Genomic DNA, 19,154 nt, shown 5'->3' with positions numbered 1-19,154 from the left:
AGCCAGGTCACAGTTGGTCATGAAGTTATGTACCAACAATTTAAACTGATTGGAAAGGACTGAAAAAAATCAATGTGACATTATGTTTCATGGCAACTCTAAAAATGTCCTTTTCACACTTTCTTTTTAAACAAATCATCATAAGAGGAGGTTTACAGTGGTACTGGCTGTTTTCCTGTTCTAGATAAAAAATCTGTACTGTAACAGTACAATTTGAGCGTGTTTCTGACCTGATTTTTTTGAGTCAGATGGAATTTCAGCTTCATCAGGCCTTGTTTGCTGTGCAGTGTACAGGGGCAGTAAAGGGCCGATCATGGCCCAACTAACTGCGATCGACAGGTCAGTGTATGTCTGAATGAATATCTTAATGTGTCCAAAATTTTGGTTGGCCATCGTCAGGCTCTTGCATAGTTGAAGCAAAGTTAGGAGTCAATTCTCCAAGGTCAGTTTCTCACTGTGCCTGCGCAAATAGGCAAACAAAGCGTCTGAAAGTGCCATAGTAACACAACTCATCATATGGACGGAATATATGGAGGCCAGGTTAGTCAATCTGTGGCAACAGCTTACCTCGCGTCTTTGATTGAGAAATCTGTCAATTGCCAAGAGAAATATTGGATTTGTGAACCATACTGGTGTAACATTACAGATCACCACTAGCAAACAAATCTCTAACTGCCCAGGAGCTTTCAGACACATCTTTATTGACAATTGTTAATAGCCAGAACGGTCTACAGGGGCCATTAGGTCATTTTATTGTCTATTTTACATATACAGTATGAGCACTTAGATTGTGGCTTGACGATCGGACCATATAGTGTGAGCACATAAATCATGAATATTGACTTCACATTGCAGACAATTTACTCATACAGTAGGAGTTGGAATTTAACAACCTTTCTAAAATCATTTAGTGTATGCCCAGCTTAAATGGTTTTTCATTTTGTGTTCAGTCAGTGCTAATATTACTTCTTACTTATCCAGAAGAGGGACAGATGTTGGAGAGTGATATCTGCTGGGTTGTTTTGAAGAAGTAAACATGATGGTTGAAGCAAAAGTCAAACTTGGCTAAATAAATGACAATAAATCTCTCCTTTCATGAAAAAGTTTAATTGGCGTTAATATTCTGTCATCAGTTTTATGTGAGCAAAAATCACCAATTAGCTGAAAATATCAAGCAAATAAGCTCAGCGAGAAACCTCCAACATGGTAATGTATCTAAATTGGTAAGATTGTTTTTTAAAAGGCTTTTGACGAAAGAAGGGTATACAGATTCACCAGTGTCATTGTCGGAAAATGGAAACTTATAAACCTTCAAGTCTTGTTTATGTTTCTAGAGTGGACAGAGAGGGTAAATCAGAAACATTAAAACTAAAAGCTGCGTTTTCAGTACCTTACTTTTCAATGCTTTATACTTTGTGCTTATATAACCTGAAACTTCAGTGAAACTTCATGTTTGGCGAAATATTGCCTCAGCAGTCACAGCAACAGTTTGAGTTTAATGCACCAGTGTTTATTTCTATGGCAACAGTGCCAAAGGTGCTATGGTTGCCATCCTGCTCTCTTTCTATTCAAGCCCTGTATCAGAGCCCCGTGGCATTTGGCTTCACAGAGTCGGTTGTTCTGACAGCCAGCTGCAGAACAGTGGCTCAGAAAGGGAACATGAATGTTAAGGTTGTGCACTGGGTCTTAGGATAAAGTATGTGTGTGTGCATATTTGGATGTATGATTGTGTGTGTTTTGCAAATGCATGCATCCACTTAGGTGAGCCCAGTGTGTAGGTGGACTCACTGATGAGGACAGAGAAAGATGATATGTACAGCCCCACTGTCTTTCTTATGGGCTTGCTCTTTGTCTTTTCCACTGCTCCATTTCTTCTCAGTCCTTCTGCAGTTAAGACAGTAGAATAACTTAAAAGAAGTACTTTATCTGCTGTTCCCTAATGACATATTACAAGTTGATTTGATTCATGGAGGACACTTGCATAATGTTTTTTGTAGGTTAGCCAGTTGTAGACTAAGGGGGAGAGTCACTGGTGTAACACACCACATCTAGATGATAATTTGCAGCAATTTTATGTTGATGCCATTGCGTAGCACGCCCTCAAATGTGTAAAGTGAACATTATGTATTACTACTTAGAAGGAACCAAATAAGGGTTTCCTTATTTTCGGTCATATATACAATGTTACAATGTCAGATTTTCATTTAAACCTGCCAAAAGTTTTAAATAATGAGGTAAATGTATGTAAAAGTAATCCCTGTGAGCAAAAACCTCAGACCAACCTTCAGACCATTCTGAATACTCTGTTTCCAATGTTTTAATTCCACTTCCGAGACAAGCTGACATCAACTTGTGACAGATTTCTTTATATGGTCATCTACTCCAGGCATTTCACTGCTCGTGTTTACATTACATAGCCTACGCTGCTACATGTTAGCTACATGCTAACATCAGGGAAACATGTTGTCTTGGTCCCTGATGTTGTTCCTTTCGCCATGATTTTGGATCATATACCTGCTGGAACATGTCTGGTTGTGATCTGAAGCTTTTATTGTTGACTTTTCATGGTAGAAAGTGGGGTCCATGTCATTGGTCCGACAGCCCATTAGTCCGACATCCCGTTGTTCCGATATGTGATTATACTAGGCTATACTGTATTTATGTACCATAGGGGATCAGTAGACGCAACAACAGTAGGCTACTGGTCGAGACACAAGTGTCATAGAGAGGAGAGAATGAAACACCATAACCTCCTGTTATTAACTCTGGGGTCCGGGTTGTGTTGGGAGCTCTCCGCGGTGCTGAACGGCTCCCGGCGGGCGTATTTCTGCCTTGATGGTGCCCCGCGACCGGCTCTGGGTCAGCTGGGAAAGGCCCGAGGCAGGCAGGCTCAGGGCTTATATGTCTGCCACTTTGTTTTTCATTTTAACCCACACCATGATCTTTTCCTGACCCTAACCAAGTGGTTTTTGTGCCTAAACCTAACCAGACCTTAACCACAGGGCATCGTGATGATTTCGGAACAACGGGACTTCGGAACAATGGGATGTCGGACCAATGGGTTGTCGGAATAATAAGCTGTCGGACCAATGGGCAGACCCCAGAAAGTGATACTTTTCTCTATTACAGTAATTTTCACGGCTGCAATGACGGTGGAGGGATGCAGTGATACAGAAGACTGACTGTTGGGGGGGCGACAGAGGGTGATGAAGATAGTAGGAGGGAAATAAAGTTGTTTGGGACCATTACAGCATGTAAACATGTTTATGTATAAACCCGAAATACAAATATGAACCTAAAAAAAGTAAGGACAATAAGTCTTCTTTAAAGTTTTCTGTCCCCGAGAGAGAGTGCAAAGTCCAGGTTGACTGATTTTTAGAAGTTTGTGGCCATAAGTTAAAAAGACAGTGCTAATGCAGGTTTAGATTTGATGACACTAGTGCTAGGTGTGGTTGGGGCTGACATACATCATGATCATATTAATGAACTCATCCTGTTTGTTTTTAAAAGAAAGGTAGGTACCAAGGCATGCTTGCAATCTTGTTTTAGAGAGTACACCTCCTGAGCAGATTCTCTATAAAAGCTTATCCAAAGAGGATACCGACTGGTAACTGCATCACTGCATGCAAATATACAGCACCATAAACAAGATTAGCTTGGAGAGAGATCAAACAGTTGGTTTGCATGTTCTCTGGTCCTCTAGTCATGATGGAAATGGTTATTAGACAGAAAGCCTATAATACAGACATTGGTGTGTTTTTTTTAACAGGAACTGGTTGTGTGTGCATCATAGGAAGTGACTGAGCCGTGCAATATGTTCTTCTGCTCTGGTCTGAGCACATAAGTAATGTAAACGCAAATCTCAGTAATCTTCAAAATTGCACCTTTACTGTCACAGAAATTTGCACCTGCAGTACTAACACAATTTAATTACTCACTATTCAAAGAACACTTAAAAGCATTTCTTTTTATCTTTAAAGCTACATGTCAAGTTCGATTCGCCTCAGTCAGGGGGAATATCATTAGAGCAACAAATTGAGATGCGCATCCACGAACATGCACATGATCTTCCTTTGCTGAGAAATTCTCTTAAGTGCTAATTCATCCACCATTTGACATGATGTGTTTCCATGTCTTTGATTTCATTTGATTATTCTCTCATCACACAAACATGAAAACTCTTTTGATGTCGCCTGTTCAACACTTACCTTCCTCTTATGAACACGCTAATTAACCCTTTTGTGAGCCTGATGCATCTTGATGCTGTTGCTATTTTTGTTCAAGGAATCATGTCCTTCTTCTGTATCATAATGAGCTTTGAGAGTCAACTGCACAAAAAGTACGTACAAATAACCTCTGAGCCAAGATAAAGGAGCTGCATCACAGCAGGTTATGAGGTCAGACCAAACACAACGTGCTTCTTTGCAGAGGTCCTGACACCATTTCCTTCATAGAATCAATCCTGGGCCTTTGTTTACTGGAAACTGCATTGCTGTTCCACAGCTGCGTCAATGTTGCTTTGGTATTCAGAAGGGTGCATTGTGATTCAGGTGAATGAGATGTAGAGCATGTAATTTTGTTGACCTCCTACTGCATGTAGCAGTGGGGAAAGTGGGGGATCAGGTGTTTTATGTAGGTCAGGGGGGCAGGTGAAGATGCAGTTTGATTAGACAACAGGTTGATGTGGGAACAATCACAAATGTTGCTTGTTGTAATTGTCCATGCACATTGTCTAGTTGCACAGCCCAGTGTGATTTCATTTAGCAATGTCAGTGGTGATGACAATGAAATGGTGGCTCTGGGGTCAAAACACAACGACATTTCACAAAACACAACAAAATTTCAGAAAACAACTTTTCAAAAAACATTGTTTCAGAAAACACAACAATATTCAGAAAGCACAAACATATTTCACAAAACACAACCACTTTTCATGAAACAAAAAATTCACAAAACACAATCACTTTCATAAAACACAACAATATTTCAGAAAACACATTACAGAAAACAAATCTCAGAAAAAAACAAAATTTCAGAAAACAACATTTCAGAGAACAATTACAGGAAACATATTTCAGAAAACAGAATTTTCCATAAAACAACCACATTTCACAAAATACAACATTGTAGAAAACACAACAGCATTTTGGAAAACAAAGCTACATTTTACAAAGCACATTTCAGAAAACACATTACAGGAAATGCATTTCAGAAAACAACATTTCACAAGGCACATTTCAGAAAACAAAATTACATTTTACAAAACACAACCACATTCCACCAAACACAATCACACGTCACTCAACAACTTTTCAGAAAACACATTTTACAGAACCAAAACATTTTAGAAAAACATTTCAGAAAACAAAATTTTTCATAAAACACAACCACATTTCAGAAAACACAACAACATTTTGGAAAACAAAACTACATTTTACACAACACAACCACATTTCAAAAAACACAATCCTATTTCACAAAACACAGCAACATTTCAGAAAACATTACATCTCACAAATCATGTCGTATTTTGTGAAAATTCAACTTTGTTTTGAGAAATGCTGTTTTGTAAAATGTGTTTTGTGAATATTGTTTTTTGAAATGTGACTGTGCTTTCTGAAATGTGGTTGTGTTTCGTGAAATCTTGTTTTTGTTTTTGAAATGCTGTTGTGTTTTCTGAAATGTGGTTGTGTTTTGACTGTCAGAGCCACCATACAAAGGATGTATGGTGACTGTTTAATGATGTTTAATGATAATGCGTGTCCTGTGCTTTGGGCTGATTTGTCAAAAGTTCCAAGAAGTTGAAAACTGCTGAACGTTTCTTGCCTTCACAGAATTGCCATGCGCACACAAACTTCTGCCAGCGCTCCAGTTTTTTTGTGTCTGTTCTGTTTTGTCGGTCTGCTTGCACTTCTCATGTTATTTTTACATACCTTATGTCTAACTTTTCCTTCTCCTGTCTCTCTTTTCTACAGTGTGGCAAAGGAGCAGAGAACTTTGACAAGTTCTTTACACGAACCCAGCCCCAGCTCACACCGCCAGATGAGCTGGTTATCGCCAACATCGACCAGGCCGAGTTTGCAGGGTTCTCTTTCATCAACCCACAGTTTGTACACCCGTCGCTCATAAACAGCATATGAGAAGGATGGGGAAGCGTCCCTGAAGAACCTCCCTGTTCACTGCCACCCACGCAAAGCAACCGTCAACCTAACATCTGACCACAACTTGATCAAGGCCCACTGTAAACCTTTATGTATTGGATTTATTCGCAAGCAGCATTGTAGGGCATGCATAATTGTTCTGTACAATATATTTGCCAGTATACATTATATAGATTAGATCCTCAGCCATCAAAAGAAATGATTTCCTTTAGTTTTATGATGAGCATGTACTGTAGACAAGGATGCCCTTCCTTATCGCGGCAATTAGTATTGAAGGTTTTCCATAATTGGAGGCACTGAGACAGAAGGGTGTCAGGCTTTAGTTATCTATGCCACTATATAATGACATTTAGAGAATAATGGCTGTATATAATATAAGCAAGAGAATATTAAAGACGTATGGTCCTGGAAAAGGTTTTAATGCTTACAAATCTGAATAGATAAACATTATGGTCTACATATCTAGTTGGTGGGTCACAGTTTGTTTCCAGTATACCGTAGATATAATGTGATGACCTCAGAACCACTCACATTAGGCAGCGTAGACTACAGCCAAATATGAAGGACAGGCAGTGCAGGCGCTGAAACAGCACCTTGTGATTCAATCTTTCCTGTATCATGTTTACAGTTTGTTTCCCCTGTTGATGGTGAAGGTATACAATTCTCTTTAAGTCAAATATGATTCTAGCCAGTCTCAACTTCCAGTGTGCGTAGCAAATCAACTCAAGATTGAACAGTTGTGTAATTATAGAAAATATGCAGCCTGTAAAAATGCAAATATGTGAGACACATAGGTATGAAAGTGCATCAGGTTTGATTCCAATCTATCAAAACTTAGCTTGTTAGCTTAACAGTTATTACCCTGTTTTACCTGCTCTCAGGGCTGGGCAATATGGAGAAAATCACTTGTCATGATATTTTTGACCAAATACTTTGATAACGATATTACGACAATATTGTAAGGTTGCCTGACACCAGACAGAATTGTCAGCTGATTAAACTCTGTTTCCATTTTCAGTCTGACATTTAACTGATTTCTGTGGGGGAGGGAGATACGATTTTCCCTCACCAATCACTCGAGGCAATATATCAGTCTGAGTATTACATCATTTTAAGTCCACACTGATGTGTAGCCATGCCAACATACCTGTTTTGCCAGGGTTTTGAGTAGTAAAGGAAAGAAAACTACAATATCAGGTGATATTGAGAAGACAGTCAATTTAGAGTAGCGTTGATAGCAGTGTCTATCTTGTCTGTAGCCTTCGTAGTTGTGGAGCACCACTTGACAATGCTTAACAGTAGATTGACAGCGAGTTAGCCCCACCTATGGTACTAATTGGCTAATCGAGTCCTCCCACTGCACACATTGATTGTCTTTTATATTAACCGAGAAACTGATGTCTCATGTCACGATACCAGACGAATCAGTCAATTTAAACTCGGTAAAGTGGGCTGCTTCAAAGATGTGGACCTGGACAGATTTCCCAAAATATTTACACAATGAGATTTTTGATGAATATCAAAAGTAATGTGGGTATAATGGCTAAGTGAATAAAAGCAAACAGCTAGAATGGTCTGGTCAGTTCAGAAGATGGCATCACTTTACTGTAATGCAGCCTTTAAAACAAGGAAAAGACAACACTTACGATACGGTATCCAAAATCTGATGATATCTAGTCTCATATCAAAACATTGATATAATATCAATATATTGCCCAGCCCTAACAGTTACAATTCACACACCAATTTTCTGGCCCTTACTGAAGCTGCAGATTGTATACTTCTCTTGTCAATAATTTTGTGGACACTATGTGGACACACAGTTATCAGTTTAGTATGTGGGCAGTGGTAGGACATTCTTATATCTTCCTTCAGTTCAAAAAAAAAAAAAAAAAAAAAAATCAACCCTAAAACATTTACAGTTTGTCATGTTTTAACATTAGTCAGTGTGAACCACTGTCTCTGTCCCATGATACACCCAGAACTACAAATCCTCCCATTAGTCATAAATGTCTCAACAAAAACACACGTATACATTTTGCCAGTGCTTTGTTGTCCTAAAAACTAACACATCCCTCATTAGGAGTCTGTCAACACAATAATTCTGAGTTAAATCACTTATTTTTGCACCCCTTTTAATTTCTTTAATGTCTTTAAAAATAGATTAGTTTTTAATCTCCTCTTCTTTTGTGATCTCATACATATTTTTCCATTAGATCAGATTGATATTTTAATGCATCTACTATCAGTGCATAACTCCTTTGTAAATAATCATGAGTTATTTAAAAAGAGTATAGCAAGTTACAGTTTTTATACCAACACCTGAATGTGCTTTTATTACATTAATTATATAAAACCAATATTTGTATGTGTAAAAAAGAAAAAAAAAATAAACAATGAAGAAAGTAACCCAGTGCAGATCAACTTTGTAACAGCTGGATGTCTTTAAGAGTCCAGAGTGAGCAAGTTGTGAAATATATCTCTTCTACTTGTTTTGGCAGATTTATCAAAGCTTTTATTTTCTTTATTCATAAACAATGACTGCAAATTGTGTGTTGATTGGATGCGTGTCTGGCTGTTGACTGTCCCGCTGTATCTGCATGCTGTTGGTAGGCATCATTCATGCACGTGATCCGCTAAAGGCTGCATGCTAGTAATTATAAACGAGTTACAGTACGACCTCAGAGTGATACTCCACTCAAAATCTAACTTTAGTGGTAAAAGTCACCCCTTGTGGTCTTGGAAGTTTGTACGGGTTTTTTCCTTTTTGAAGAATAATGCCCATGGTTAGCTTAGATTCATGGTTGACTTTAAATGGATTAAAATAATGACAGATTTTTACTGAAAGTTTTCCACAAAAAAAAAAAAAAGTGTCAAAACATTAAAGTTTGATTTCAAACGTTTTTTTTTTTATATGAAAATATTCATCTCAGTCTTCACCTAGACAAACAAACCCACCTTCAGCTTGCAGGCCTGGACAAACCTATATGGGAGGTTAATGACACCAAAAACACAGATTTAAGGTGGACTATAACTGTAACCATAGCGCTAGACCGGCTAAATTTAACATGGCTAGTACACACCACAGTCCGGTACCTTAAAGGATAACGTTGGCATTTTTCAACCTGGAACCTATTTTTCCATGTTTTTGTTTCTAAGTGGCTGATGCAAACAAGGACTTTTGAATTTGGTCCTGCATTAAGAGAGTACCATGTCCACAGTATAACCAGATGGGACAATTATTCAACATCACTGTACGTCCAGTGAAGTGTTTATTTTTGCCACAGACAGGCTCAGATTGTTATTGTAAATGTCTGAAGTGTCTCTTTACCTTTGTCTTGATCTGGTCTGTTTGTTATTGTGTCTTAAGTCTAGCTCAAGGAGCAGTCTCGCTCTGAAATCTTACAAGACGTGAGTTGTTGCAGGAAGACAATGGTGGAAATGCGAATGAGAGGGAATAGTGCGTTGTGTTGGAGTACAGAAAAGGTAGCTCAGTGTTTTATTCAAAAGATTTTCAATGTTGCGTTTCTAATGTTTTCTTCCTGCAACAAGTCACATCTCATGAGATTTCAGAACAATACTTTTCCTTGAGTAAGACTTAAACACATTCACCAACAGACCAGATCAAGCCAAAGGCTAAGAGACACTTCAGACACTTACAATGACAATCTGAGTCTGTCTGTGGCAAAAATAACCTCTTTTAAAGGATGTACAATAATGGTGCACAATTGCCCCATCTGGTAACATTGTGTGCATTGCGCGGCTGCTGACTGCAGCCCTCTTTATCAATACTGGACCAATTTAAAAAATTAATATTCACATCAATCACTTCAGCACAAAACATTGGAAAACAGGTCCCAGGTTGAAAAATGCTGATGTCACCCTTTAAGAGTGCTGATCTTAGACCAGCTAGACTCTTTGAGAGGTGATTGCAGGATTTTGTAACTATGCTGCACACCAATCACAAGCAAAGTTTCAATGACACAGTCCTGCTACAGTAATGAAACACCTTAGTCCTAATGCTCAGGCAGATTTGTAAACTATTTGTGAAAGTAAGAGCAAGGAACAAGTGATTTTTGCCAAAAGAATGCAGATCACAGGGGCTAAAGAACATAGAGTAGAGGTTTAGTTTATTAATCTAAATAGATACTAAAACAATTTTTAAAAGACTTTCCTGAGACAATGTCCCTGGTTCTAGATCAGTGCTCTTTCCTGTAGAAGCTTGATATATATATATATATACATATGGCCCCTGGTTCCTTTGGCTTTACCCTTTTAGGGCGATGTGGAACACTGAATCCAGATCTGTGGTCAGTTGTGACTGAGACGCACTGCTAGTTGCTAGACCAGTGGGACCACTCGCTCTTTAGTGTCTCATGAATGGGGTTTATGTTGTAATCTTAATGTTGTGTTTTTGTCACTTTGTAAAACTTTTGTTTCTTATGCTTTTGCTGTTGTAAGTTGCTGTCAGTGTTGTCAGTTCTGTTTCTCTAGCTTCTGCTCAGAAATTCAGGAATGTTTCAAAAGATATATCACATTAGAAAACACATATCTGATTGATATAGGAACTGTTGAAGCGTTTGTACGGTTTTCTCCATGTTTTTCTAAGAAGTGTGCTCTCTCCTGCCGTGTTTCCTATAGTATATAACCTTTTGCATGTGCCAAACCTGGAAAATGCCAGAACCCGACAATAGCAGCGTTGCACTAGCTGTAGTCACATGGATGACTTCTTATTTGTGGCAGCTTCTCCCAGCGTGGGTCGAGACCCGCCTGAAGCCACACCTGCTGTACACTCTGTTGGCCACAAACCATATAGCATGCTGCCATGAGTATACCAGTGCACATTGTGTCAGTACGCTTTACGATGCCAGTCAGTTTGATAAACGACTCATCATATACGGCACTAGATTTTCCTGCCTGTGTAGCCTTGGGCAGAGTTGTGTCCAGGAAAAAAATAACATTTCAACTTGTGGAGCATTTTGATTTAACACCTACAGTGAATTCCACAGAAGTGAGAGAAAATATTCCTTGTACATACTTAGAGTTTACTCAGCAACACTCTTGCCCTCGTCCGAGCCTCACTTGCACCTCTGTATGTGCTGACTTAATAGATCCATCCCTTTAATAGAATCTCTGATTACTTGCTTCCCAAACTTCTTTCTTCTTAATAATGTTTTCAAAACGTCACAGTCAGTGTGGGCATGAAAAAAAGATTACTTACTCTCCCCTTGTGTGCCTTTCCCAACTTGAACAGATATACTGTACATCGTGTTCTTAATCTCCATAATCCAGCTCTGATCTAAACTTTCTACTCCGTGTTTACTTCATACCTTTTCACCACTTCCTGTATCTTTAAATCCATTGTCAAAGTCAATTCATTCTGTTTATACTTCATTTTTTAGTGTTTCAGCACATCTTACAAATGAATGAATGTGAATAAATGTTACAATAAAAACGTTCTGCACGCTTTGTTCACACAAATGCTCCATCATCTGGTCAGTACATCACAAACTAAGAACTTTTTTTTGTCTGACGCCAGTAACCTTTACAGTCACAACTTGACTTATCCTCCCGTGTCTGCTTGCTTCACCTTTACCTCCCTGTGCCTATTAATGACTGAATGATGTAGTGAGTTAATTAATATCTGTATCGACAATATCAATTGATGATCTTTGGGGAGTGAAGGAACAATGGACGGGTGATTGATGGGGTTTATAGTTAAATGAACGAAAAGATAGATGATGATGATGGCTTGTTTGAAGGACGACCCCTGTGCCTCGTCACATCGAACCGCCCCTCCCTCGTCGTCTCTTGTACGCCCCTCTTTCACTCCGCCTGTTCCTCCTTCCTCAGTGCCTGGGCCAAGTCAATCCATCATCTTATCGACAGCACGCTCGTCCTTTTCACCCTTTAAATCCCGTCAGGTCAGGAAAGCGGTTGATTTTTCTCGTGCGATTTACACAGTTGGCATCAATTCCACCTTTTCCTTTTCTCTACTGAGTCCCCCCAGTGCCCCATGGGAAAAGAGTTTTACTTTGTTTACATTCTGTTTGATGTCCTTACCTTTTTGTTTTTAACTGATCAGGATGTCCAGAAGATGATGAAGTAACTGTCTGACTATGTTTTATCTTAAATGGAAGGTTTTAAGAAAGAGGGTTTTTTTTGATTGGCATTTCGTACAGTACTCCTTTCAGGTTTGCTTTAGATAAATCTTGTGTAACGTCTATCCTTCGTAGTCAGTCATCACTCTCCGCTGTGTTCTGTCCACTGTGTAATGAGAGAGTTGAGGTGAACTGCCATCTTTTTGGCCGTACCAGAGCACAGGATCAACAATGTGCAGGAATGCCTTATCCCGTAACCCATACAGTAACATGGTCTCTAACTCGCCTCTCTTTGTTCATTTATTCTCTCAGCACCCCTGTCTTTGTACATAAATGACTTACAGTAGATATCTACATAGACTGTAAAAGAAAGAATATATTGTATTTTGCAAAATGGTGTATGTTTGTTTTCTTCCCCTGTCAGCCTGAAACCTTTAAAATGAGTCTGAGCTACTTACCTTGTAACTGATTGTGTCATTTGTACCTAATGTATGATAATGCAAATAAAAAAAAGGAAAATGAGATCCAACACTTCTGCAAATGTTTTTTTTTTTTTGGGGGGGGGGGGGGGGGTTATGGCCAGGAAATTATAACACAGATTGTGACTCTCCTATGCAACAGTCTTGGTGCAGACTTTGAGTTTCTCCTTCAGTGGGAAAGGTGCGTGTTGATCTATTTTAAGAGTTGTGTCAGTGACACCTGTCAGGTTTTCTGATTCAAAAAGACAAAACAACGTCACTAAAAAAAAAAAATGTAAATAATACACACATACAATGTTGCTTGGTGGAGACACTGGCAGGATTTCATTTTTATCTTGTACAGTGCATGCATAAGCAAAAATATTACCATTATTAAAACAGTTTTTTTGTTGTTGTTGTGACACACAAAACTTGATCAAAGAAAGCTGAGCCTCCCCCGACTTCTTCATTTCAACACGCCTGCATGTATTCTGTGTTCATGTGTGCCTCTTACAGGAGTAGTATGTTGCCCTATGTTCAGTGGTAGGCATATCTCATCCTACATGTCCATCTAGATCAGTTGTCATAGGTGTGGGTGTTTATGCATCATTATGATCATATATAATGATGTGCATATGGGGGTGTATGCGTGTGCTTTCCTTTGACTATACATACGCAGAGATGTGTGTGTATGTGTATGTGGGGGTGGGGGGTGGGGGGGGGGGGTTGTTTGTCAACTCAGTGTATGTTCCAGGGTTCTTTATTAGTTGGATGGCTGCGCTTGAATCCTGGTGAAGGCTGAGGGGTGTTAGTGATGGAAGACAATAGTGTAGCACTCACTGCTGTCAGAAGAAGGAGCATCACAGCCTGGTTGTTTGACTGACACAGGGAGATCTCTGCCACATTTCAGGCTGTGTGAGCACAGCTGGGGCTTTCCTTTGAAGCAAGGAGAGGGTTTATGTGGAGGCTATTTAAAGGGATAGTTCAGATTGACAATGTAGGGGTTGTATGGGGTACTTATCCAGTTTGTGCCCCTAGTTTGGAGAAGTGGCAGGAGTGCTGCTGTGGATGGAGGCATCAGCAAAACATATTTTAGCCACTTAAAAAAAGTCCCACCTAAATAGTAGTGTTTTCATCACTTTACCTTTTTGCGTCAGACAGACCTCAGTTCCTCGTCTTTGCTCGCGTCAAAGTCACCAGACTCCATTTTGGCTCACTGAACATAAAAGCTGCTGGTCTACTACTGTCTTGATCAGTTAGTTAATTTGTATTATTATGTGACTTTATTTATTTATTACTAAATCTGAACTAACTCTATAAAACACCAAAGTCACAAGTATCACAAACAACATAACTGATTGAGGCAGCGGTAGACCAGCAGCTCCTGTGTTCAGTAATGTTAAATCCCTGTTTTCTCAGTGGAGCCTGGCTTTGAAGAGAGGATATAACAACTTTAGTTTCCCACCAGAATTTTTTGTCTGATGCTAAGGTAAAGCTGTGAAAATGTTCTAAATGTAGCATACAGTTAAACTGATATCAACTTTTTTACGGCGGCTAAAATACTTATTGTCGCTGACCCCTTCACAGCAGTACATTGCTCAGCGTCTGTGTCACACTTAAGCCTCCTTCTCCAAAGTGGGATGGTGCAGATTGACTTTCATGTTAGGTAATACACTAACAATGGGTATGTACCTTATACAATCCCAATACAAAAGATCCAAACTATCCCCTCAAGGATTAACTTAGTTTTTAGGAGACTAGCCTAACTAAATACCTGTCACAACAAGCAGCCAAAAAAGTGCTTCAACTACATTAGGAGCGGTAGATTCAGGGGCAGAGCCTGATGCTCAGCCTGAAACCTTGGGGGACCAGTGGTATGTCAGGGAGATTTTCTTCCCAACTATATGCAGTATTTATCAAGCCATTTGAGGTAACGGAATGCTTTAACATCTGTGCATCATTTGGGAAAAACATGATAGTTGCCAAGGGGAAAACAATGATTCTGTAGAGCCCACTATTTTTAATTGTTCTCCAACTCTCTTCATCATTCTGACACCGTAACACAACAAATGTTGAGCATGACTAATTTTCACTCCTGCCACCTAGAAAGAGGCAGAACTTGTTAGATGTTACTATTTCTTAAGTTACATAACACTGGAGTAAACAGCATTACTAATCTTGAAATCTATTTTTGTTACCCTACACTGTTCACAGTACGTGCGTTAGCTCACAAATCTGATACACTTGAATCCATGCCACAACAGTCTGGGTTGCTCTTGTTACAAAAAAGGATCCCCAACAAGTGAATGTGGTCTTCAACACTCAACAGAACCACATTTACTCAATTATACCAGATTTCCTGTGAGAAAACATTCGGCACTGGAGCCCCAGAAGCCACCCCCTGCTTTGCTTCTGAATAGATTATAATGTAACATCTTTACTTTTTCTCATAAATAGCATCCTTCTACTTCTTTTCCACAGTACAAGATTAACATAACAGAGGTATAAAGGTGCAAATGCTAACTTTAGGAGGAAATAAACTAAGAAAAGACAGGTAAATACAGTCTGCCGTTCTTACCGCTGTTCCCCATTATTGTATTGATCACTGAAAAGTTTTCCATTAACTTCTCCAACCTTGACCTCTCCTCCAGTTTGGACTCTCTTCTATCTTGTTAGTCACGAAACTGCAGCCACTATACATATCCCCAGACTCTTAACAACTCCCTTGATAGCTTTCATCTATCTTCCTGATGTTTTCTTAAACAGGGGCCCATAATTACTATAGTTCCTCATTGGCAGGTGGCCAGTGTCCTAAATGGTGCTTCAGAGTGATAGAGAGAGGTTTTACAACAGACACTGGTGTATCACTGTGGCTGTTTTACAAACTTACCAACCCTTGCTACACTGTCCTTGAATGTCAAACAAGCCTGTAAGCCCATACTTAACTTAAATGTGACATACTGCATTAGGAAAAGAGTCAGTCCAACTGTATCTCATTAATTAATTAGATTTAAAACTGGGCTTCTTCTCCCCTGAGATGTAATATTGCTGTAATGCGGGCACAAACTGTACAACATTATTAAATTTGTGTTCATTCCTTCACGTGTTTTCATACAATGCATGCTTGCCATGTGATTAGAGAACGCCCTGCAGTGTGTTGACTGTGGAACCAGCTGGCGTGCGAGCTTTTGTTTAACACCTTACATGTTTCAGTCCACTGGTTTCTCTCATTCTCCCTCTATTACACAAGTAGACAAATGCACGGACGTGCATGCACACACATCTTCATCTGTTATGAAACAGTTTGAGGTAAATCGTATATAAACATATTGTGCTGTTATGAGAGCAGCTCTGGCCTTAAGTAAAACAGATGCATTATCTTTACAGTCTGATACACATTAGCATCTTTGTGAATAATGATTAAGCCGTGTTGTTTCACAGAAGCTGACTGAATGATTTATGTTTTCCAAATTGAGTCCACGTTCTTGTAGACAAGAGAGCCTAATTTACAAGGTTTCTGGCTCCTAAATCAAACAATAAACATACAAATTTGTCTCCACTCTTTCTTCCAGAAGGTATTGAAGCTCAGTGACAGCAAACTAGGAGACATGCTTTGTTCTGTATATAGTTCAATATCATGGGCAGATTATCATATTTCATTTTTAAAGCCTTATGCTCACTTCACTTTGCTCTGGTCAGCAGGGGCTTAGTATTTCCCAAATACCTGAAGGATGCCAGGGAAGTTCATGATTGCTGTTAGTGTTCACTCAGCCAGCAGGAGACTAAGGACCTGTCCCAATACCCACTCTTCCCCTAGAAATACCCACTTGCACTTGGTTGTGCGTGTTCACGTTTAGGCTACTGGTGTCCCAAAACAGAATTGAGGTAGTGGAAGTGGTTTCCAACATTTAAAACCTGCCCTAGATTCCAAGGGAGCTGCGACCCACGTTTTCAACGAAGTGGAAAATGAAATTTCCCAGAACACCTTGCGAAGTCAGCAACTTCGGCAAGTTTTGGAAAACAATTTGTTACTGTACGATCGGAATGTAGGCTATACATACAACAGATGGTTGGACTAGCGTAAACTCATCAGCAACTCGGTTGAACACAGCGTCAAAATATTTAAACAAATCAACTTACCCGAACAAAATCGATCAGAACTAGAAGACGTCGTAGGCGACTCCTGTTTTCAGCATTTCTTCTCCGTTGATTCATCAGACGGAGAAGAATAAACATAGCACACGCCACAACACAAGCGCTGGAGACGGCATTTTCATTGCGTCGCTACTATGCGTGACGTATGCCTGCACGTCGGCCACACCAATTTGCATGAAGTGGTGTCTCATTTCTTAGGGAAAGATCTCTACCCTAATATTTCTCACTTCCCTCATCAAGGGTTATCTCGCAAACGAGGGCACTCAATACCAAGAGAGGGGTAGAAATGGGATTGGGCCTAAGTTTTGCTTCTGGCTTTGATTACTGGGAGAAGAAAGCCAGTGCCGCTGGTGGTATCTTGTAAAACAGGACTACATAAGGCATCCATTGGTACCATCCAAGTTGCCATAGTTTGTCAGAAAGGGGGCTAATAACACACCGAATTTTGGCTACATTTTGACGAGGGATCCCTTGAAGTGGTTCTGTGGATACCCATGAGTGTCCCCTAAACTTGAGGGGGCTTGTTACCTATATATGTTTTGTTCCTTACAATCGATGTACTCCTTCAAATCAAATCTGTATATTCGTCTTTCAAAGGAAATGGACAACCAGCCCATTTAAAGAATACTGATTGCCTAACATGTATAGTTAAACAATAAATTAAAAGTGGAGGAAGCAGAAGGGAGAATACATCTAACAGTATATGATGAAATGCGTGAGACATAAGCTTCTGAGAGAAGACACAGGTGATGCAAAATGGGATATGATGGTCCCGATTGCCTTCCTGTTAGGTCAGTCAGGGGTTATGTGAGAGTCCAAGTCAGAGCCAAGCTGACTATATGATCAGTCGGGAACAGAATGTGGCGGTTAGTCACACAGGATTCACCAGATGCTCCTAAATGACTGAATGAAAGTCGATAGAGGGTTCGTGCTGAATTTAGCAGCTCAGAATGTCTGTAAATCTGTGCCGTCCTGAACATGTGACCAGATGCTATCATGAACCTGTCACATTAAACATAAATTTCAGCTGGGTTTATTAAATATGTAGGCTACATCCTTCATCTGTCCGGCCACTGTTTTCTGCCATTACACAAGGTCCCTGACCTCATGCAGAAACATGTGACAGACTATTACACATCTGTTTCCACATGAAGTATGAACCAGATGTTACACTGATGTCATTTATTGAGGGGTGGTAATACAAAAAAAGAACAGAAACCCCTGAATGATTCTGCTGAAGGCTCTTTTTCTTTGGCAGAATATTCCCTTTGGTGTTTGAAGGCATGGCATGAAAAAATCAAAACAAAACCACAGTTTGTGTCTCAGCTGGGGAAGCCAATTTAAAGGGGTAGAAACATAAGAGAAGAATGTGAGGAAATAAAATTTATGAAAAAAAAAGCAGAGACTGCCAAAAAGGCTTCTCATCAGAGTAAGTGTGAAAGCTCATTATGTGGTGTCTTCCTACCGCAGCCCATTTTTGTTTTTTATTAGAAAGTACACAGCTTTCCTGAGTTACTATCGCACTTGAAAGCTGGTTGCATGTGCCGATGAAAAAATAGAATTTTGTACAGAAAAGTGATTGTGACTTTTTGGGAGCTGGCAGCTTTGCCTGGCTAGAAACCAAATCTTGTTCCAGCACGCATTATGAGCAAGGCTGGATTAGGAGACAATGGGCCCGTGGGCACAGACATGCCACAGGCCCCACCACGTCCTTGTAGTCATTATGCATCTCTGTGGTTTTGTGTCTCTTTGTGGTGTTTTTGTGTTTCCTTTTTTAGAGTTGCATAATAATATTGGCAAGCCATCGGTATCGGCAGATATTGGCTTTAAATGGGGTTATCAGAATTGGCCAACATGCTTTTTCTTGTTTTGCACATTGAATGAATATCACCAACATTGAAAAGCATTCTATGTCATGTCTCTATCTGCAGGTGGGCCGTCACAATAAGAGTATGCATGCATAATATGATGTTAGAGCACGGTCTCACTCTGAAGTCATCGAAATCTGGCGTTTGGGCAGGACAAGGACGAAAGTTAAGGCGGCAAAAGTCAGAGTAGGGTGAGCGGTAGGGTACGGGTGGGGCACGGGAACCATTTGTGTTTGTTGTTAAAATGGAAGTGTATCTTTAAAGAAGAGAACTTGACACGGTGTCCCAGAACGTCAACAACCAACGCACCCAGGGTACCTTGCACGACACGTTGTATGTAGATGTGGAAAGTCCATGACCAAATGTCAATATGTGACGAAATCAGAGTGAGAATGTGTTGAATGTTACATT

At 39.8% G+C, this 19,154-nt stretch overlaps 1 protein-coding gene across 5 annotated transcripts in view; it reads left to right on the top strand.

The window, feature by feature from the left end:
* The window catches only part of prkcaa (protein kinase C, alpha, a), a 213,890-nt gene extending 201,099 nt beyond the window's left edge, over positions 1-12,791 (top strand). For all 5 annotated transcript variants that reach the window (XM_049568332.1, XM_049568323.1, XM_049568341.1 and 2 more), the window contains one exon: positions 5,976-12,791. In XM_049568332.1, coding sequence (XP_049424289.1) covers positions 5,976-6,140 — 165 coding nt within the window. In that variant the 3' untranslated portion in view covers positions 6,141-12,791. The remainder of the gene's footprint in view (positions 1-5,975) is intronic.
* The last annotated feature ends 6,363 nt before the right edge of the window (positions 12,792-19,154 follow it).

The sequence above is a fragment of the Epinephelus fuscoguttatus genome, linkage group LG3, assembly GCF_011397635.1.
Source record: "Epinephelus fuscoguttatus linkage group LG3, E.fuscoguttatus.final_Chr_v1".
Classification (NCBI taxonomy): Eukaryota; Metazoa; Chordata; class Actinopteri; order Perciformes; family Serranidae; genus Epinephelus; species Epinephelus fuscoguttatus.
This window is presented reverse-complemented; position numbering and strand designations above follow the sequence as displayed.